The 20,293-nt window shown below is 35.8% G+C and overlaps 1 protein-coding gene across 8 annotated transcripts in view; it reads right to left on the reverse strand.

The window, feature by feature from the left end:
- Positions 1-20,293, reverse strand: part of LOC123529246 (molybdate-anion transporter-like) — a 172,472-nt gene that overhangs the window by 47,676 nt on the left and 104,503 nt on the right. For 5 of the 8 annotated variants that reach the window (XR_008366701.1, XR_006682089.2, XM_045309485.2 and 2 more), the window contains exons 9-12: positions 18,709-18,763; positions 17,035-17,137; positions 12,012-12,079; positions 6,905-6,984 (exon numbers count right to left, since the gene is read on the reverse strand). Coding sequence is in view for 5 of the 8 variants with exons in the window: in XM_045309485.2 (XP_045165420.1) it covers positions 6,905-6,984; positions 12,012-12,079; positions 17,035-17,137; positions 18,709-18,763 (306 nt within the window). In the remaining 3 variants the exon portion in view is untranslated. Of the gene's footprint in view, positions 1-1,611; positions 1,673-6,904; positions 6,985-12,011; positions 12,080-17,034; positions 17,138-18,708; positions 18,764-20,293 lie in introns of all 8 variants that reach the window. The other 3 variants (XR_006682088.2, XM_053521368.1, XM_045309482.2) reach the window with 1 other exon arrangement.

Genomic DNA, 20,293 nt, shown 5'->3' on the forward strand with positions numbered 1-20,293 from the left:
TTGGGACCCCTGGGACAGGGCCTCTTTTCATCCCAGGGGCATAATTTGAACAAACTTTATAGAGGACCATTAGATGATGTCACATGCCAAATATTGAGGCTCTATGCCTTGTGGTTTTGGACAAGAAGATTTTCAAAGTTTTCCCTACATAATTAAGTCTATGTAAACCATGTGACCCCCAGGGCAGGGCCATATTTGACCCTAGGGGAATAATTTGAAAAATCTTGGTAGAGGACCACTAGATGATGCTACATACCAAATATGAAAGCCCTATGACCTGTGGTTTTGGACAAGAAGATTTTTAAAAGTTTTTCCTTTCGGTTGCCATGGCAACCAGAGTTCTAATGGAATTCTATTTTTTGAATAATTTTTAAAGAAGACCATCCAAGGAACATCCCTGTGAAGTTTCATCAAAATTGGCCTGATGGTTTAGGAGGAGATGTTGTTTAAAGGAAAGTGTGGACGGACGGACGACGGACGGACGCCGGACGGTGAGCGATCACAATAGCTCACCCTGAGCCTCAGGTGAGCTAAAAAGAAGGATAGGTAAAAGACAAACACACTTAATTTCAATTTCAGCCTAGTTATCTGAAAATCCATTGAATAGTTTTGCCGACATGCCATTGGAAATGAATTACAGCACTGGACAAACATGAATTCTAATATTGCCCCAATATAGTTTGTACCTACAGCATAAATAAGACCTAAGAACCTAATAGGTGTCAATGTGAAAATCCTGCAACACCAACATTTCTCCAACTACTACACACTACAACCTAATACAGATATAGAGTAAAATATGCTTCACAAATTAACTATAAAATAAAAATGAGTGTCTATTATCTAACAGACTAATTTAAAATTCATCCAATGGGATGACTTAGAACTTGTCAAATAACATTATTTGATCTATTGTTTAAAGCCCAGCATAGATTATTTGGGTTCATACTCATGAACATCTTTGGACTGAAATTTAGACTTAGACAAAGAAGTATTAACATTTCTGTTTCTTCAACTTTTAAGTAACAACATATTATATTCTGTTAATGAAGCTCTGCATAGTTATCATAAATAGTGAGTTTGAGGCCAGAAGTGATTTTTATATTTGTTTCATTCTAAATGTTGCGGCAGTCACAGAGTTTTGGCAAATAGAAATGCTAAATCTTTAAAAGTCTAAATTTAAATTTCAGACTCAAATCACTGATGAATATGGACCATCTAGACAGGTGACATTCTAATCAAGAATGTTCCAAATCTGAATTATCATGATGTGAACAGAATTTCAATATAAAAACACATCAAATACAAATTTCTTGTTATAGAAGTATTCAATGTGAAGTATTCAATACTTCACCTTTGGATTCCATCTTTCAACATTGAATTTTTTTTATATTTTCTTTCCAAAAGAATTATATAAACTAAAGTTACAAAGTAAATCATATTATCTAATTGTCATGTCACCAATAAAAATTACGAAGAGTAGATAGATCTAGAAACTACAGAAAAAAGCTCTGTGTAATGAGGTAAGAACATATTTGGAGGGTTATAGCACACACGTAACCTCTAAATGTTACAAGGGCTATAGTGTTAATGACAGCCCTCAGGTCTCACCTTAATGACAGCATCTACCTCAGTATACAAATACTCTCCACAATTCTCTAAAACCTGGATGCTAAACAGTAACACACAAAATAAAACTGCTGTCAGCTCCAAATGCAAAAAAGATCCCAAATGAAGTATCAGTCTATCAATCCCACCTGTGCTTATGAATATATCAAAACTTTGTCATTTACTCCCACTGATAAAGCATTATATCCCAAGTTAGGGTATTTTAAGGAGTACGCAAAATTAAATACGACAAACCCAAACTATGATATGAAATTACTCAGACTTATATTGCATTTATTTTCACAATAAAGATGCAAAGTATAAATAATATAACATCAAAAATCTCTACATAGAAACTTTTCAGTATACACATGTACCCCACATTGTTAGAGTTTGTTATTTTCACAGCAATAATATATATATAATATTGTAAATATAACACTGTAAAGCTGCTACTTTTACCCATACTAAGTATTTCAATGATCTTTGCAGTTTATAAGGTATGTATAGTGTGAAAGTCTGAACTGTATCAAGACTTTTTAAATAAATTTCATATTCATCTGAGATGGCTCCAGTGCAGTAGTCCACAGACATTTTCCCAATACAATAAATGTTGATTAAACTATTTACAACAAGAGCTGTCGGAGGGCAAGAACGCTCAACTATTCAAAGACATATCACTAAAAATTGTTAAAATAATGAAAACAATGACACAAACAAGTATAAAAAGTGCATAAATATTGAAATATAGAATTCCCCCTTTGGGCGTATAATAAAGACTTTATTTTAAGAAGCAACGCATTCAGGTAAAAACCTGATCTTCCAAATGAGCCTCTTCATAATATATACATTATTTACAACAAAAAGAAATTACAAAGATAATTACATTGTTAACAAATTAATGACATTATATAAAGTATGTACAAAGAAAGTAAAGATGTAACATACTATTAAAAATATAGACAATGTTTACACCTGTGACACTTTCCAGTATGCTAGATATTTCTGTTTCAAAGAATGTAAGGTTTCAGCATTTCGAACTTCAACAGGAAATTCATTCCATATATTAGGACCAAAATAGTCAAGACTTTTCCTATAAAATTCTGTGTTTGGTTTTGGCAAGTACAAGTTCAGTTTTGGGTCAAGCGACCTTAGGTTTACTGTCTTTATTTCATGTAAAAATGAAAATTTGTGTTTAAGTATGCCGGACATATATTATTCAGAGACTTGTAAACCAAAATTGCTTTTTTATATCTGACTCTATCAGGAAATTTCATCCAATTCAGAACTAAACAAGAGCTTGTCGAACACGAAATGCCCCCCTTGATGCATTCAGTAATTGCACAAGGAACAGAAATTATATGCTCACTGTAAACAAAAGTTCTACCATTCTGGTTTAATCTAACCTTGACCTTTAACCTATTAACCTAACAAGAGATTACAGAGTGATCTTGGCGCCATCCACTGAGCCATTTTTGAATGTCCAGCTCAAGGTCAAAATCAATGTCAAATTTCATTTCGGTATAAAACAATATGTATGTGGTCCAAATTTGAAAGCTGTGGCTTGAGAAATGTGAAAGCAGGTCACTAGATCAATTTCAAGGTCAAAGTTCATTTCGTTAGACAGAAATATGCATGTGCTTCAAATTTGAAGGCTGTAGCTTGAGAAATAGGTAACAGGTAAAAATCAATGTCAAATTTCAATTCAGAACACAAAAATATGTATGCAGTCCAAATTTGAAGCCTGTAGCTTCAGAAATGTGAAAGTAGGTCACTATGTCAATCTCAAGATCAAAGTTCATTCCAGTACACAAAACTATGCATGTGGTTCAAATTTGAAGGATGTAGCTTGAGAAATGTGAAAGTAGGTCACTAGAGGGGTAATTTGAACAAACTTGGTAGAGAACCACTAAATTATGCTACATTACAAAATATCAAAGCCATAGTCTTTGTGGTTTGGACAAGAAGATTTTCAAACTTTTTTCCAATATAAGTCTATGTAAACCATGTGACCCCCAGGGTGGAGCCATATTTGACCCTAGGGGAATAATTTGAACAATCTTAGGACCACTAGATGATGTCATATACAAAATATCAAAGCCCTAGGCCCTGTGGTTTTGGACAAGAGGTTTTTCAAAATTTTTTCCTATATTTGACCCCAGGGAAATAATCTGAATCATCTTGGTAGAGGACCACTAGATTTTGCTACATACCAAATATCAAAGCCCTAGGCCCTATGGTTTTGGACAAGAAGATCAGAAACCGTTTTAACTGTTCCTGGCCAATGTGACCTTGACCTTTGACCTCAAAAGTGAGAGGGGTCATCTGCTGGTCATGGCCAACCTAACTATCAATTTTCCTGAAACTAGGCCCAAGAATTCTAGAGTTATTGCCTGGAAACCATTTTACTGTTCCTGGTGACTGTGACCTTGACCTTTGACATACTGACCTCAAAATCAATAGGGGTCATCTGCTGGTGATGAACAACCTCCCTATCAACTTTCGTGAAACTAGGCCTAAGCGTTCTTGAGTTATCATCCGAAAACCGTTTTACTGTGCAGGGTCACTGTGACCTTGACCTTTAACATACTGACCTCAAAATCAATAGGAGTCATCTGCTGGTCATTACCAACCTCCCAATCAACTTTCATGATCCTAGGCTCAAGTGTTCTTGAGTTATCATCCGGAAACCGTTTTACTATTCAGGGTCACTGTGACCTTGACCTTTGACATACAGACCTCAAAATCAATAGGGGTCATTTGCTGGTGATGACCAACCTCTCTATCAACTTTCATGATCCTAGGCCCAAGCGTTCTTGAGTTATCATCCGGAAACGGATTGGTCTACATTTCGACCGACTGACCGACAGACCGACCAACATCTGCAAAACAATATACCCCTCCTTCTTCGAAGGGGGGCATAATAAATCTTCAGAAGGAGTGTCAAAATTTGCATCAAGTATAATTCTGGCTGCACTAGTAATAAAACTAAGTTTACTATTTCAAATGTTCCAAGAAAATAAAACAGACTATTTTAGATGGATTGTGTGTCATTTCAATTGTAGTTGTTCTTTAGAGGTAGTGAAGAAGTCCTCATTCAGGTGATACCAACTTCAATTTAATCCTGACTGCAATATTTACATTTTGTTACAGTTAATTCACTCAATACCCCACCAAAAACAACTAGAGATATCACTGAAGGCAAATAATACCCCCACCCCACACCACCACCACTTGACACTGCTTTAATACTGGGAAAGTATGTTGTGATCATGACAATTGACCTACTGACCTAGGCTGATACAGGGAAAGTAAAACATCAGACCTTTAAGTGTGGCCTTGATCTTGGACTTTATGAACTGGGCACTATGCATGTCGTCTGGATAAGGTTAACAACTGATGCTAATTTTATGAAATAAATTCTAGTGGTTAAGATGACATGGACTGGACTAGCTGACCTTTGAGTGTGACCTTGACCTTAGTGACCCAGATAATGTAAGTAAGTAAGCATACATGTGATCTCCCGCGTGGGAGGGTCAAAATCCTGATTTTTTTCACCTTGCCTCCCGTCTCCTGACCAAAATCATAATTCTCCCGCTTTTCAAAAAATAAAAATCAATTTTTAGACTTTTTTTCCTCGCGGCACTATTATTATGACTGGGTTGATGCCAATTAGGCTCCATTTTTTTACCATTTTGAAGCAAAAAAATCCCAGCCATAAGAAATAATTCCCAGCTGAAATGAATTTTTGATTATTCAAAGAAAAGTTTTGTTCGGTAAATGAAATCACATAAATAATTGTTGGAAAAACCAACCCGTTACTATTTTTTAGAACATGACAGTCATCTGCACCTCGGTAAAAATAAAATACATGATTCTGCCAGGAAGTCATACGTTTTGTATGTAAAACATCCCAAAACAAATTTATACATCAACATTTATTGAATAAAGTACCAAAACCTTGTTCAGAGATAGTTCTTTTACCATTAAAATCAAATGTCACATATTTTCACGACCTGATTTTTTTCACCCAAACACCCACACACTCTACTTTTTGGACAATTTAGTTGTAATTGTGGTGAAAACCTTCTAGGTAAGTGGAGTGTAAACAAAAGTTTATTCTATTTTTGCAAGGACTATTAAGAATCAGCCACCTAGGAATAAAAATCTTGAAAAATAAATTGTCTTAATTTCACTAGGGGATATGCTTTAAATTTGTAATTCATCTGAATGTCTACCAGTAAAACTTGAAAATTAATGTGCTACTTCTTAAAAGTTGTTAAAATACAATATATTTTATCCTTTTAGGTTTTTGAAATTAAAAGAAGATAAAAAATAATATAAAATTTTAGATTTTGTCTCTAAATTTTGCGTTTGCGCGCTTAATTTATGTTGATAAAAAACTCCAGTTTTGAGACCCCAACTCCAGCTGAAAAAAAGCAAACCTCCAGTTTTGGGATTCTGAACTTATCACATGTATGAAGTAAGTAACAACTTTATTTCTTGAGGCTACACATTAAGTTTCCCCATCTACCATGTGGGCCTCATGTGCACTGCAAATCAGCTTGATGAGGTAAACATCTGATGCCAGTTGTATGAAAAATTTCCCAGCAGTTTAGAAGATAAGAAGCAGACACAAGTTTAAGCTATTTTACTTCTGACCTTAAAGTGTGACCTTGACCCAGGACATAGTGACCTGGGTTGTGCTCTCTGCATGTCACCTTGGTGAGATAAACAACTGAAGCTAGTTTATGAAAATCTTCCATGTGGTTTAGACAATATGGAGCTGATACTAAGTTAAGCTAAATGTTTAAAATCAATGAATAAATCAACTTTTATCTCATAATCTGAGAGTCTGTATCATGTTTCTCTGTAATATGGCCATTGAATATCAGATGCTTATTAATGTTGCAAAAACTTGTATAAGTTAATCAAGGTTGTATAATTGTTTCTCAATAAATAACAATGTCGAATTGCTCTGAACAAGGACTACTGCACTGGAGATAGTATTCCATACATCTTTCATGTTATTTATGCAAGAAATGGTAGTTCTTTGTGTAAGAAATGGCACTTATTCATGCAAAGATCAAGGATACATTAAAATTGCATAAAAACCACAAACTTTTCATACCAGTTTTTGAAACATTGTGAGGTAAACAGTGTTATGTTTGACTAATTTTAGACTTTTCAAGGTTGATAATATTGCACTAGCCTAACTTGTAAGTATGCAGACAGTAACTCTAGCACACTAGACAATGATTACATAAAACAGGGACTTAAATCTCGCAATACTTACTGGTAGAGCCAGTGTTGAAATACTGTTGCTAGTATCAGAAAAACAACACAGCACGAGAATATAACTGACATCTTGAGATTCTGGAAAACATAAAACACGACAGTTTGTTTCTATCTATACAATGTCATAATTTTAAAAACAAAGCAGCTTGCTAAGAATGAAAAGAAGATTCTTTATGCAAATATGTATCTAAACATTTAATGAAAATTTTCATTCTGTAAGGTTTTAAGTAAATATTTAAAGAAAACTGAAAAGAAGAGGACAAAGACCATACGATCAGTATTGAGTTTTCAACTGCTTAATTTCATCATAGATAAACTGAGACAATAGTGTGTACACTTTCCTAAAATAATTATCAACAACCTCTTTATATTGTACAATAATACATTTACAATGTCTGCACTCTTATTTAGAAAATCCTGATTTCAGAAACTGACTCTTATCTTCAAGCCTTGCTTTCTATAATGTACATAACTCAGAACAAATTATGTTAAAAGTGAAGCTTCTGGTATCAACTGGAAAACAAACATTACAGGTCTTCACAATGCACTTGAACCTTCCTCTCTATATTTTGCACAAACACACAAGTTTTATTTATATACTTACAGGGAAACAAAAATTGTAGAATGGAAACTAAACAAGAGGGCCATGATGGCCCTATATATCGCTCACCAGAGTTGATCTTGCCTACTGACCTAGTTTTTTACCCCACATGCGCAGTTTCGAAATTAACCTAGAGACAAACATTCTGACCAAGTTTCATAAAGATTGAGTCACAACTGTAGCCTTTAGAGTGTTCACAAACTTTTCCTTTGATTTGACCATGTGACCTAGTTTTTGACCCTAAATGACCCAGATTAAAACTTGACCTAGAGATCATCAAGACAAACATTCTGACCATGTTTCATAAAGATTGAGTCACAACTGTGGCCTAAAGAGTGTTCACAAGCTTTTCCTGTGATCTGGCCTACTGACCTACTTTTTGACCCCGCATGACCCAGTTTCAAAACAGACCTAGAGATCATCAAGGCAAACATTCTGACAAAGTTTCAAAAATAACGGGTCACAACTGTGACCTCTGAAGTGTTCACAAGCTTTTCCTTTGATCTGGCCTACTGACAGTTTTTGACCTTAAATGACCAAAATTCAAACTTGATCTAAAGGTCATCAAGACAAACATTCTGACCAAATTTCATAAAGATCGAGTCAAAACATTGGCCTCTAGAGCGTTCACAAGCTTTTCCTTTGATGTGACCTACTGACCTATTGTTTGACCCAACATGACCCATATTCTAACTTGGCCTAGAGATCATCAAGACAAACATTCTGACTAAATTTCATAAAGATTGGGTCACAACTGTGGCCTCTAGAGTGTTCACAAGCTTTTACTTTGATTTGACCAGGTGACCTAGTTTTTGACCCAACATGACCTGGATTCGGATTTGACCTAGAGATCATCAAGACAAACATTCTGACCAAGTTTCATAAAGATTGGGTCACAACTGTGGCCTCTAGAGTGTTCACAAGCTTTTACTTTGATTTGACCAGGTGACCTAGTTTTTGACCCAACATGAACAAGATTCGGATTTGACCTAGAAATCATCAAGACTTAAATTCTGACCAAGTTTCATAAAGATTGGGTCACAAATGTGGCCTCTAGAGTGTTCACAAGCTTTTCCTTTGATCTGGCCTACTGACCTAGTTTTTGACCCAACATGACCTAGTTTTTAACTTGGCCTAGAGATCATCAAGACAAACATTCTGACCAAGTTTCATAAAGATTGGGTCACAACTGTGGCCTAAAGAGTGTTCACAAGCTTTTCCTGTGATCTGGCCTACTGACCTAGTTTTTGACCCCGCATGACTCAGTTTCAAAACAGACCTAGAGATCATCAAGGCAAACATTCTGACAAAGTTTCATAAATAGTGGGTCACAACTGTGACCTCTAAAGTGTTCACAAGCTTTTCCTTTGATCTGGCCTACTGACATAGTTTTTGACCTTACATTACCAAAATTCAAACTTGACCTAAAGGTCATCAAGACAAACATTCTGACCAAAGTTTCATAAATAGTGTCATCAACTGGCCTCTAGAGTGTTCACAAGCTTTTCCTTTGATCTGGCCTACTGACCTAGTGTTTGACCCAACATGGCCCATATTCTAACTTGGCCTAGAGATCATCAAGACAAACATTCTGACCAAATTTCATAAAGATTGGGTCACAACTGAGGCCTCTAGAGTGTTCACAAGCTTTTACTTTGATTTGACCAGGTGACCTAGTTTTTGATCCAACATGACCTGGATTCAACCTTGACCTAGAAATCATCAAGACTTACATTCTGACCAAGTTTCATAAAGATTGGGTCACAAATGTGGCCTCTAGAGTGTTCACAAGCTTTTCCTTTGATATGGCCTACTGTACCTAATTTTTGACCCAACATGACCCAGTTTCAAATCTGGCCTAGAGATCACCAAGACAACATTCTGACCAAGTTTCATAAAGATTGGATCAAAAATGTGGCCTTCAGAGTGTTCATAAGTTTTTCCTTTGATCTGGCCTACTGGCCTAGTTTTTGACCCCACATGACCTAGTTTCAAACTTGACCTAGAGATCATCAAGACAAACATTCTGACCAAGTTTCATAAAGATTAGGTAACAAATGTGGCCTCTAGAATGTTCAGAAGCTTTTCCTTTGATCTGGCCTACTGACCTAGTTTTTGACCCGACATGACCCAGTTTCGAACCTGACCTAGAGATCATCAAGAATAACATTCTGACCAAGTTTCATAAAGATTGGGTCACAAATGTGGCCTCTAGAGTGTTCACAAGGCAAATGTTGACGGACGCAGGACAATGACCGGTCACAATAGCTCACCTTGAGCACTTTGTGCTTTGGTGAGCTAAAAACTGGTGCCTTATCAACAACATTTAACACTATAATTCTGAAATTAACTATATAACCATATCAACCATATAAAGGCTTAAGTAAATCTTGTCCTTTAAAAAGTTCCTATTACCACCCATGGAGTTCTTTAAAATGTCAATGGATTTGTCTTATATTCAAAGAGGAATCAAACTTCATAAGCCCAACTAGTGATGCTTTTGAGAAATTCATGGGCCATAATTCCAAAGTGCCTGGGCCGATTAGGCTAGTTATCGAACTTGGCCGAGGACTTATGGTAAAACACATTTTTTTCAAGTTTGGTGAAGATCGGATGAGAAATGTTTGACAGAGTGCAGACAAGATTTGTGACAGACACACAGACGGGATGCTATCAAGTTTGAAGATACTGGGTAGTCTTTCTCAAGTCATTCTTATTGAATGGAAACAGCTTTCAAGGTTCAGGCCCCTGTGACCTTGACTTTTGATTTACTAATGGGGTCATCTACTTCATCAGCCTAATTATGCTGTCAAGTATGAAGGTTGTGGGTCATGTTGTTGTCAAGTTATTGAGGAAAAAACCATAAGAGTCCTCTACTACATAACCCCAATCATGCTTTCAAGTTTGAAGGTTCTAGGTCAAGTTGTTCTCAATTTATCAACTGTTTTGGAGGTTCAGGCCCCTGCGACCTTTGCCTAACTGACCCTTAGCCTAAAATCAATAGGGACATCTACTTCATAAGCCCAATCGTTCTACTAAGTTTAACATTCTGGGTCAAGTGGTTTTAAAGTTATTGAGCGGAAAACATTTTCAAGGTTCCAGCTCCAGTGATCATGACCTTTGACTTACAGACCCCAAAAACAATAGGCATCATCTACTTCATAAGCACTATTATGCTACAAAGTTTGAAAGTTCTGGGTCAAGTGGTTTTTAAATTATTGAGTGACCTTGACCTTAGACCTACTGACTCCAAAAACTATAAGAGTCATTAACTTGATAAGCACAGTGATGTACCAAATTTGAAGGTTCTGGGTCAAGTGATTCTCAAGATATAGGGCATATACCGTTTTCAGGGTTGAGGCCCCTGAGACCTTGACCCTTGACCTATTGATCAAACAAATAAGGAGCTGCATTCAATAAACGCTTGATGCCCCCAGTGGCATCCTTGTCGATAGATTTTGCACCGAAGTCCAAACCGAGGTCAAGGTCAAACTGAGGTCAGGTGATGTCTGAAGATGAGGAATGGTCACAGGTTACATCTATATTAGTATCAAGTCATTCTAGTAAGGGGTATTGATGCTAGACGAAATGGTCCCATTTGGTTAACCAAGAGATGGCCCATATAAAGCAACCTAAGTCCAAAATGAGGTCAAGGTCAAGGTCAAACTGAGGTCAGGTGATGTCTGAAGATGAGGAATGGTCACAGGTTACATCTGCATTAGTATCAAGTCATTCTAGTAAGGGGTATTGATGCTAGACAAAACGGTCCCATTTGGTTAACCTCGTACGGATTGACGGACGAATGGACGGACGAACGGACAGGACAATCACTATATGTCTCCCGCATCAGCAGATGCTGGGGGCATAAAAACTATAGTGGTCATCTGCTTAATACGCCGTATCATACAACCAAGTTTGAAGGTTCTGGGTTAAGTTGTTCTCAAGTTATTTGGCAGTAACCGTTTTCAAGTTTCAGGCCCATGACTTTGACTTTTGACCTAATGACCCAAAAATTTATAGGCATCATCTACTTTAAGAACCTAACCATGCTACTAAGTTTAAAGGTTCTGGATCAGGTGGTTCTCGTTATTGGGCTGAAACCGTTCATTCTACCAAAGCAATATACCCCCATTTCTTCAAAGGGGGTCATGATAACCATATGTCAGCACAATTGTTGATTATTGAACCATCAGGAATGTGTGACGTCATTTTTGACATAATTTTACCATGTTGTCTTGAAAAAAAAAATGTCAAGTTTGATATTTTATACAATCAACTGATTCAAACACCTAAATCATCATTATTGTGTTTAGGTATATAATAAACAACTCATTCAATAGCAATGACTTTCCTTACACAGTTATTAATACTTAACCCTGAATTGGCTCTCGGGTTATGCCCTGGTGCAAATATTGGTTAAGTGAGGCTAACAATCACTTCAGGCCCACCAATGTATAATAAACACTATCCAAGTTATTTTTAATTTCTCTATAATCAATCTTACCTGTAGAAGTATGAGCACTACAATGAAATTTAATGGAATTCTAAAGAAGTTCATCACAGTTGCACGTGCTGAAATAAAATGGGATAGACAAATAAAAATAATCACTAAACACGATGTCTGAATGTCTTCCAAACAGAACACTACAGCTGACTATTGCAATAGGGATTATCAAATTTTCTTTTCTATAAATAATCAACAAGAAATCATGCTGATATCTTTTCAGTCCAATCATTTTTATCTATTTATTTATTTGGGTTTTACGGCGCACCAACACAGTACAGGTTATATGGCGCCAAACAGGACTACAAATTTTGGTTCCACACCTCATTTACATTGAAATAAAAACATGAGGTATGGAATCAAAATTTGCATACCTGCTGGGATCACAGAGTTACTGCAAAACCAAGTGTTAAGACCCTATTAGTCGCCTCTTACGATCATGCAAGGGTAAGGCAGTGGTTCCAATTCTTTTCATACACAGATCGTCCCAGAACCACATGGGGCCCAATCATTTTTAACATTTTACATTTCAGGTTATTATCATTTGTTAAATCCAAAATAAAATGGAACATATTTTTTCAGAGTTCATGCAAAATGAATGACAGAATATGATCCGCAAATCCAAGCCCTTCTCATGATCTCTTAAAAATATTTTCATTTCTTATATAGTCAAACTCGCTTTATACGAACTCATCCGGACCGGGGAAAAATGTTCGTATCAAACGAAATTCGTATTAATGAATGTATGACTTACCAGATAATTTGTCCGAGCAAGCTGGGCAGTATCATGGTATCATCGGTTAATAGATTCCGAAATATATGGAAGTAGTTACTGATTAAGTTAATTTATTAGATAAAATTGAAATTACTCCACAAAAGTCATACTTAAACACATAAAACTGTATGAATTTAAATTTTAATGTGCAGTCGAGGTCCAGGGCGCCAAGTTATATCCACCGCCAACATTATTTCTATTATGAAGCTTATATACTATATAATCATTCTAAGAGGGATAAAAATTTGTATATTTTGTAACATGGCCTACCTGTATCGACAATAGAACGTCAATAATGTGTTTAAAATTATTTACACCTCTTTAAAGCTTGACCTGTCAATTAGTCAAGTAGTCAAGCGTAACAAGGGCGAAATGGCCGCAGACTTCTAAAATTCGTATCAAAAGATGGAAAATTATAACATTTAAGCTGATTGGGACTTCTAAAATGTGTTCGTATCTACCGATTATTCGTATGAAGCAAGTTCGCTATTACTGAAATAATTTTACAAAGTAAATAGAAGGACTCGGCCTGGGAATCTGGAATGTGTTCGTTTTATCCGAAAATTCATATCAAGTGAGTTCGTATTAAGTGGACTTGACTGTATTTACATAATATTTTGCTTCCATTTGTTAGCAAGTTAAAATCTGCTTCCCGATGACTCTGTTCACCAGGCACGTCTACCGCAATGTCATCTTAGGAATATTTTCCAGAGTGTTGTCAAAACTGAGGCATGTTAGCACTAAGCTAGGTAATAGTAACCTTGGCACCTTTCCTTTTATGGTTTGTATAAAATGAACATCATCATAGTCAATGGAAGGAATGGAGAGAATTGAAATATATGCTATGATGGTGTAATGATGCAACATAAGTCTTATATGGTTCTGAAAATCATCATTCCTGAAACATATGTAAAACCACTCTTAATTGAAAAATTACTGTAACACATTATGTAAAACCACTCTGAATTGAAACAAGAGGGTCATTAACCCTTAAGCGCTCACCTGTGTACAAGGCTTCAAGTGTGTTTGTATAACGTAATGGTACAAGTACAGAGTTAGGTTTCTTCTATGTTTGCCTATATTATATGTATGTCACACCAATTTTTTAACCTAGGGCAATAATTTGAACAATTATGGTAGACAGTACAACCCTGATATCATACTGTGATACGCCAAATATCAAGGCTCTAGCTATTATTGATTCAGAGAAGAAGATTTTCAAAGTTTCTTATTGTAAGCCTATAGTAAGTACATGTCACACACTGGGACATGGCCATTTTTGACCTTAGGTCAATAAGGACCTCGAACATTTTCCGATTCAGATTGCCTATCCGATTAAGGAAAAAGTGACATAGGGATAGACTTCTGAAATTGCATAGTTACGACATTTGAAGACAATTTCTTGATAAATGCGACTTCATTTTACAAGTTTATGAACAAAAAAGAAGACTTTGTAGACATTTCTCATTCTCTTTTCTATTAAAATATGAACATAAATCATTTTTACGTTTTAAACATCTTTCCCCCCAGTGACGCAACAAAATAGTTCACATGCCTTTGTAAATAATTATTATATACGTATGCTGCAAAAATGGCACTTGGTCACAGGTGGAAAGTGTTTAAAATTGAAAAAAAACTACATACAGGGCGTCAGCAAATAAATTTTTACATAAATATTAGACTCTTATTGCATGTGTTTCCTAAACCTTACATATCTACAGCTTTATTCATTTTTGTAAATATTTCAAGCACAGAAAACACTAAACTAAATAAATAGGGGACATAGAAAGTGAAGCTAGAAAGCAGACAGATCCTTATAAGTATATCACATGAATATATCAATCAGATCTGTTACCTCTTGACAGCCTAACTCTGTCGACTGAGTGCCATCAGGATTGAGACAACTGCATCTGTCGTAAGTCAAGAACCAAGCAAGTGGCTTCGACATATTACATATGTGTCTTGAACATAAACATGACAAAGAAATACAGACGAACTTCTATGGGAATAGTGCCACTTAGGTGCAAATTTTTTACCTTTTGTAGGACACAGTTGAAGCGAACCTAGAATGCATTTTAAGAGCAACATTTGCTTTTATTCGATCCAGCATCCTATACCCGAACAGAACTACACCAGACACCATCTCATTAACTAACCTAGTTGCTTCCAGAACTTACACTGACACCCATAGAACTAATACCGACTCACCCATATATCGCCCTGATATATAATGCTAAAAGTAAGGCATCCCTGAACCCGCAATGGAATAGGCAGTCTCCTGTACCCCTCCGTTTCAACTAAAAATGGCCAACTACGCCAATGTATGGCCAGCTACACCACTGCATGTATTCAATAATAATCCTCCACAAAATGCCCGGTCAGTATTGTACATGTGTACAAATACAGTATAGCAATAGATGTATAGAAAACAAACAATAGGATATGATCTATACATCGGTGTTATCATGGGCACTCAGGTGGAAATAACTTAAGTACAGTTAGGGACCAAAAGTTTTGTTCCACTTTTATTTTTTACGTTTTGTTTATTTTTAAAAATGTCAATAAAACTGATAATCTGCATGGTATCAGTTAATTTATTGTGTTAAAATATTTCATAGTAGACATACCTTAAATACCAATGCTTATTTTAACTTAAAATACACATTTTAAATTTTTCAAAAATATGACCCTTAGTTACAAATTGTTCGAATGTCAAGAAAACGAATATGAAATAAAACTATTTTTTGTGACAGTTTGATAGGAATATAACTTATATATCAGTATTTGAAGTTGTTATATAAAACTATCAGCTACTGAAGTCAAGAAATAGCATTGAACTTAGGGCAAAATCCCTAGCATAATGTCCGATGTCCTTTGGTCAATTATAGAAGAGAGTCAAAACCCTTATATCACATGCCAAAATATCAAAGCTTTAAAGAAAAAGATTTTTGAAGTGTGATAGCTGAAAAAACCTATTTTTAACCAAATTGAAAAAGACCCATTATGTTCAATGAACCGGAACAATTGGAACAACTTTGAAAGAGGGCTACCCAGAGATCATTTATGTAAAGTTTTATCAAAATCCATTCAGTGGTTTTGGAGATGTTGTTTATAGAAACTGCTGATGAAATGTCAACACGCCCTCTGGCAGCCATGTTTTGTGATGAATCAGAAAAATTTGAACAATATTTGTAGAAGGTCACACAAGGACAGTTTGTGTAAAATCATGTTAAAATCGAGTTAACAGTTTTATACAAGAAGATTTTCTAAGTTTCTTCTATATACATATAGGGAAAAGTGACCACGCCCCCTCGCAGCCATGTTTTTTGACGAATCAAAATAATTTGAACAATCTTGGTGGAGGGTCACACAGGGACCATTTATGTAAAATTATTTTAAAATCAGGCTGCAGTTAAACACAAGAAGATTTTTAAAGTGTCCACTATATACATATAGGGAAAACTGAACCATGCCCTCTGGCGGCCATGTTTTTTGATGAATCAAAATAATCTGAACACTACTGGTAGCGGGTCACACAAGGACCATTTGTGTAAAATTATTTTAAAATGGGGCCAGCAGTTTCACACAAGAAGATATTTTAAATTTCCACTATATACATACAGGGAAGAGTGACCATGCCCGCTGGCAGCCATGTTTTTTGACGAATCGTAATAATTTGAACAATCTTGGTAGAGGGTCACACAAGAACCATGTGTGTAAAATTATTTTAAAATCAGGCCAGCAGTTTCGCACAAAAAGATTTTTTTAATTTCCACTATATACATACAGAGAAAAGTGACCACACCCGCTGGCAGCCACGTTTTTTGACAAATCGGTATAATCTGAAAAATCTTGGTAGAGGGTGACAGAAGGACCATTTGTGTGAAATTATTTCAAAATCAGACCATTGGTTTAGGAGATGTCATTTGAAGATTTTTCTATTTTTAGCTCTGGCGGCCCCTATGTGCAACCAGACAGACAGATTTCTTTATTACTACCCAAGTATACATTTACATATACAATATGGGGAAAACCAAGCAAAACCCTTGGAACAGCATTTTTGAGGACCCAAGGAACATCCAGGCCAAGTTTCATCAAAACCCATTCAGTGGCTTGGAAGAGATGTTGACGACGGATGACCTGACGGACAGACGACGGACTTAGCGTGATCGCAATATGTCACCATGAGCACTTTGTGCTCAGGTGAGCTAAAAATACTGTAACACATATGTAAATGCTTATACTTACTTTCTTCAGGTACATACTTTCCCCGCATGGTACTCATAGATGGCCAAAACAAACCTACACACACTTCAAAGACTAAAAATGCAATGAAAATGATCAGCTGATTCTGCAATAGAAAAATAGAAATATTTCTCAAAAAAAAAAAAAAAAAGATACCACATTGAAAAGTGAAGGGGAAAAACAAAATTGAAATCAAGATAACTGGTATGAAACTGCATGTCCTAAGCTGATATTAACTCTCCACAAGGTCAATTTACACAGGAACACGTTACATTAATTTTCTTTAAGCCTATTTTCAGTTAATAACTGTTATTAATACAAAACATGTACCTAACATTGTTAACTTACTCAAAATTAGCACACTTTCTACTGACCATAAGAGTTCTTCACGTACATTGATTTTTGCAAATATGATGGGATTTATATGTGTACCAGTAACAAGTAACAAGAAGGCCATGATGGCCCTAGATCGCTCACCTGAGTTTCAGAGCTTAAACAGGCTAGAGTGTGTGCAACTTTGAAAGAGGACCATAATATGCTCCAAGTGTTGAAAGTTTCAGAGGCAGCACAAGTTGATTACATAAATTAATGTGACAGATGACAAGCAGTTCAAACACACAGACAATTGGAGCAGGCTGAGGGTATTTTGTAAGGTCTCTTTGAAATGCTTCTATTACTAAAACTTTAGCGGCCCAAGAAAGGGGCTAATTGCAAGTGTTTTCTCCCATTGATATGGTAATGGGCCTTTACAATTGGGAAAAATGAGTCGTTAAACGCCTAAATTAGGAATGATTTAAAAAGAAAAGAGTGATATTTATTCATGAAAATGTTATATTTAAGAAGTAATTGGTTGTAAATGCATTAAGTTAGCATACTGTCTTGTGTTTCAAATATTTTATAGGTACAGTCTTGGCTGATTTTTTTTCTTTTGGTGTACTTTGGGAATTTGAATAAATGTGGAATGAACCCAACATTATGATGCTACATAAGAAGTTTGATAAAGATCTATCAAGCAGTTCATCTGAAGATGCCATTTAAAGTAATTTCTATTTTTAACTCTAGAGGCCCCTGAAACTGGCTGAGTGCCCCCATCTGAAGAAATTTGGAAGAGGACCTTAACAATGGAACTACATCCCAATTTTGGTTAAAATCCATAAAGTGGTTCGTGAGAAAGTCTTTTAAAGGTATTTCTATTTTTAGCTCTAGTGGCCCCTAATAGGGGTCAAGTTCCCCAATTTCAACAAGTTTGGGAAAGGACCTTGTAATGATGCTACTGATCAAGTTTGATGATGATCCATGAATGGATCTGAAGACTTGTATGGATGGACAGACAACAGATGGATGACCGTGAGAGACCACAATTGCTCATCATAAGCACTTGGCAATTTCGCTAATGAATGTTAATGATTTCAGAGTATATTATGTCTTTCCACAGTTACTGTATGTGTGTTATCAATATATATTGTCACTACGATGAACCCAAATCTCGATTTCTGTGCTAATCCTTTTGTGAGTGGAAGCTTATAAAGCGGCTTGTAAAAGGAGAGTGTTTCTCATACTTGAAAACATGGTAGGAGGTGTTATCCTCCCACATATAACACATGATCTTAACTGTGTCAGTGTGACCAACAATACACACTAACTATTATAGTACTAGTGGAAATAAGTAATACTTACACCAGGAAATAAGATAGGTGTGGCTAATGTTAATGCTGATACAAATAACACTGGTCTGAAATGAAATACAATTATATAAAAGTAAAATATACCTCAATTACAGACTGTGGAATAAAGCATGATTAATTGCCCGAGTCTATAAACTAACTTAAACAAAGATGGAACAAATTATTTACTGCTAAATTCAAGCATTTTTGCACTGATGTTGTGACACAAGGCCAGAGTATGCAGATAACTGTTTGGAGCAGAAACTTAAATATTTTGTATTTAGTTACCTCCCTTTCAATACAAAATATTGTGTTGAACTTTTCCAAGCACATTTTATTTGCTGCAATAGTCGGGGTTTTTCCTTTGCTATTTTATGAAACATGAACACTAAAACATGAAATTTGCCCCGATGAAACTTTACCTCATTTGTCATCAAAAATGTGAAACATTCGGAAGTAAAACATTGGATAAATTGATGCTCAAAAGGGGCAATGAAATGCACTACATTAAACAACATGGCGGATCAGTCACAAAGACTGATAATTACTATTTTACAGTAACTGTACCAAAAAAACAACTTTGATAATGTCCATCATTCTGTCCTCTGCACATTCTAAATGCATGTTCTCATATATATTCAAAGAGTTAAACTATACTCCGGGTTGAACTACATAACACCTGTTTTACCTGTTTTACCATTTTGAATGAAATTCTATCTGCAGAAAATATCTCTGAGCTTATGCCACCATATGGAGCCAACAAAATCAAATCTATTTTAGTTTGTGATATTTTCGGAAACCCCAGAAATCTATAAATCTATTCTAATACAACTGAGGCTCAAAGTGGGGGTAAATATATATAAGAGGGCCATAATGGCCCTATATCGCTCACCTGAGTACCATTGCTTTAACCAAAAACAAAAAGAAAAAATTCTTACAAGGTACAGGTACATGTCAAAATACACCTAAAAATTGGAGGTACCGTCCACGTTGTACCATAGAAAAGTGGTCTCGATTTTTCCCTACGTCCAATAATAAAAAAGTTATTAAATAAGCTATTTATAGTAACATAAAAGGGAAGTAATTAAAAAAAAATACTGTAGGTGAACAAAAGATATTGTAAGTAAACAAAAGAAGGATCTGCCAAATAAAAACAAGAGCACTGCAATGCAATGCAAATGCAGAGCAATATTCACACAAAACAAAGTCATATGACCTTTGACCACTAAGTGTGACCTTGACATTGAAGTGAGCCATCAGAAACATGCACTCTTCACGTCGTTTCAATGAGGTGAACATTTGTGTCAGGTTTCTCTGAAATCCATCAAGGGGTTCAAGAGTTGCAGAGCGGAAGGGAAATTGCTAACCAACACACAGACAGACAGACGGACACTGAGGCGATAACATAAAACGTCCCTGCGGGCGTATAAAAAGATATCGAGATCTTATGGTGATACAAGTTGTGTGCAAGTTTGGTTAAAATCAAATCATAAATGAAGCTGCTATTGTGCAGACAAGGTCAAAATTGCCAATTTTGGCCCTTTGAGGGGCCATAACTCTGGAACCCATTAAGGGATCTGGCCGGTTCAAGAAGGGAA

Source organism: Mercenaria mercenaria, chromosome 13 (genome assembly GCF_021730395.1).
Source record: "Mercenaria mercenaria strain notata chromosome 13, MADL_Memer_1, whole genome shotgun sequence".
In the NCBI taxonomy this organism is placed as follows: domain Eukaryota; kingdom Metazoa; phylum Mollusca; class Bivalvia; order Venerida; family Veneridae; genus Mercenaria; species Mercenaria mercenaria.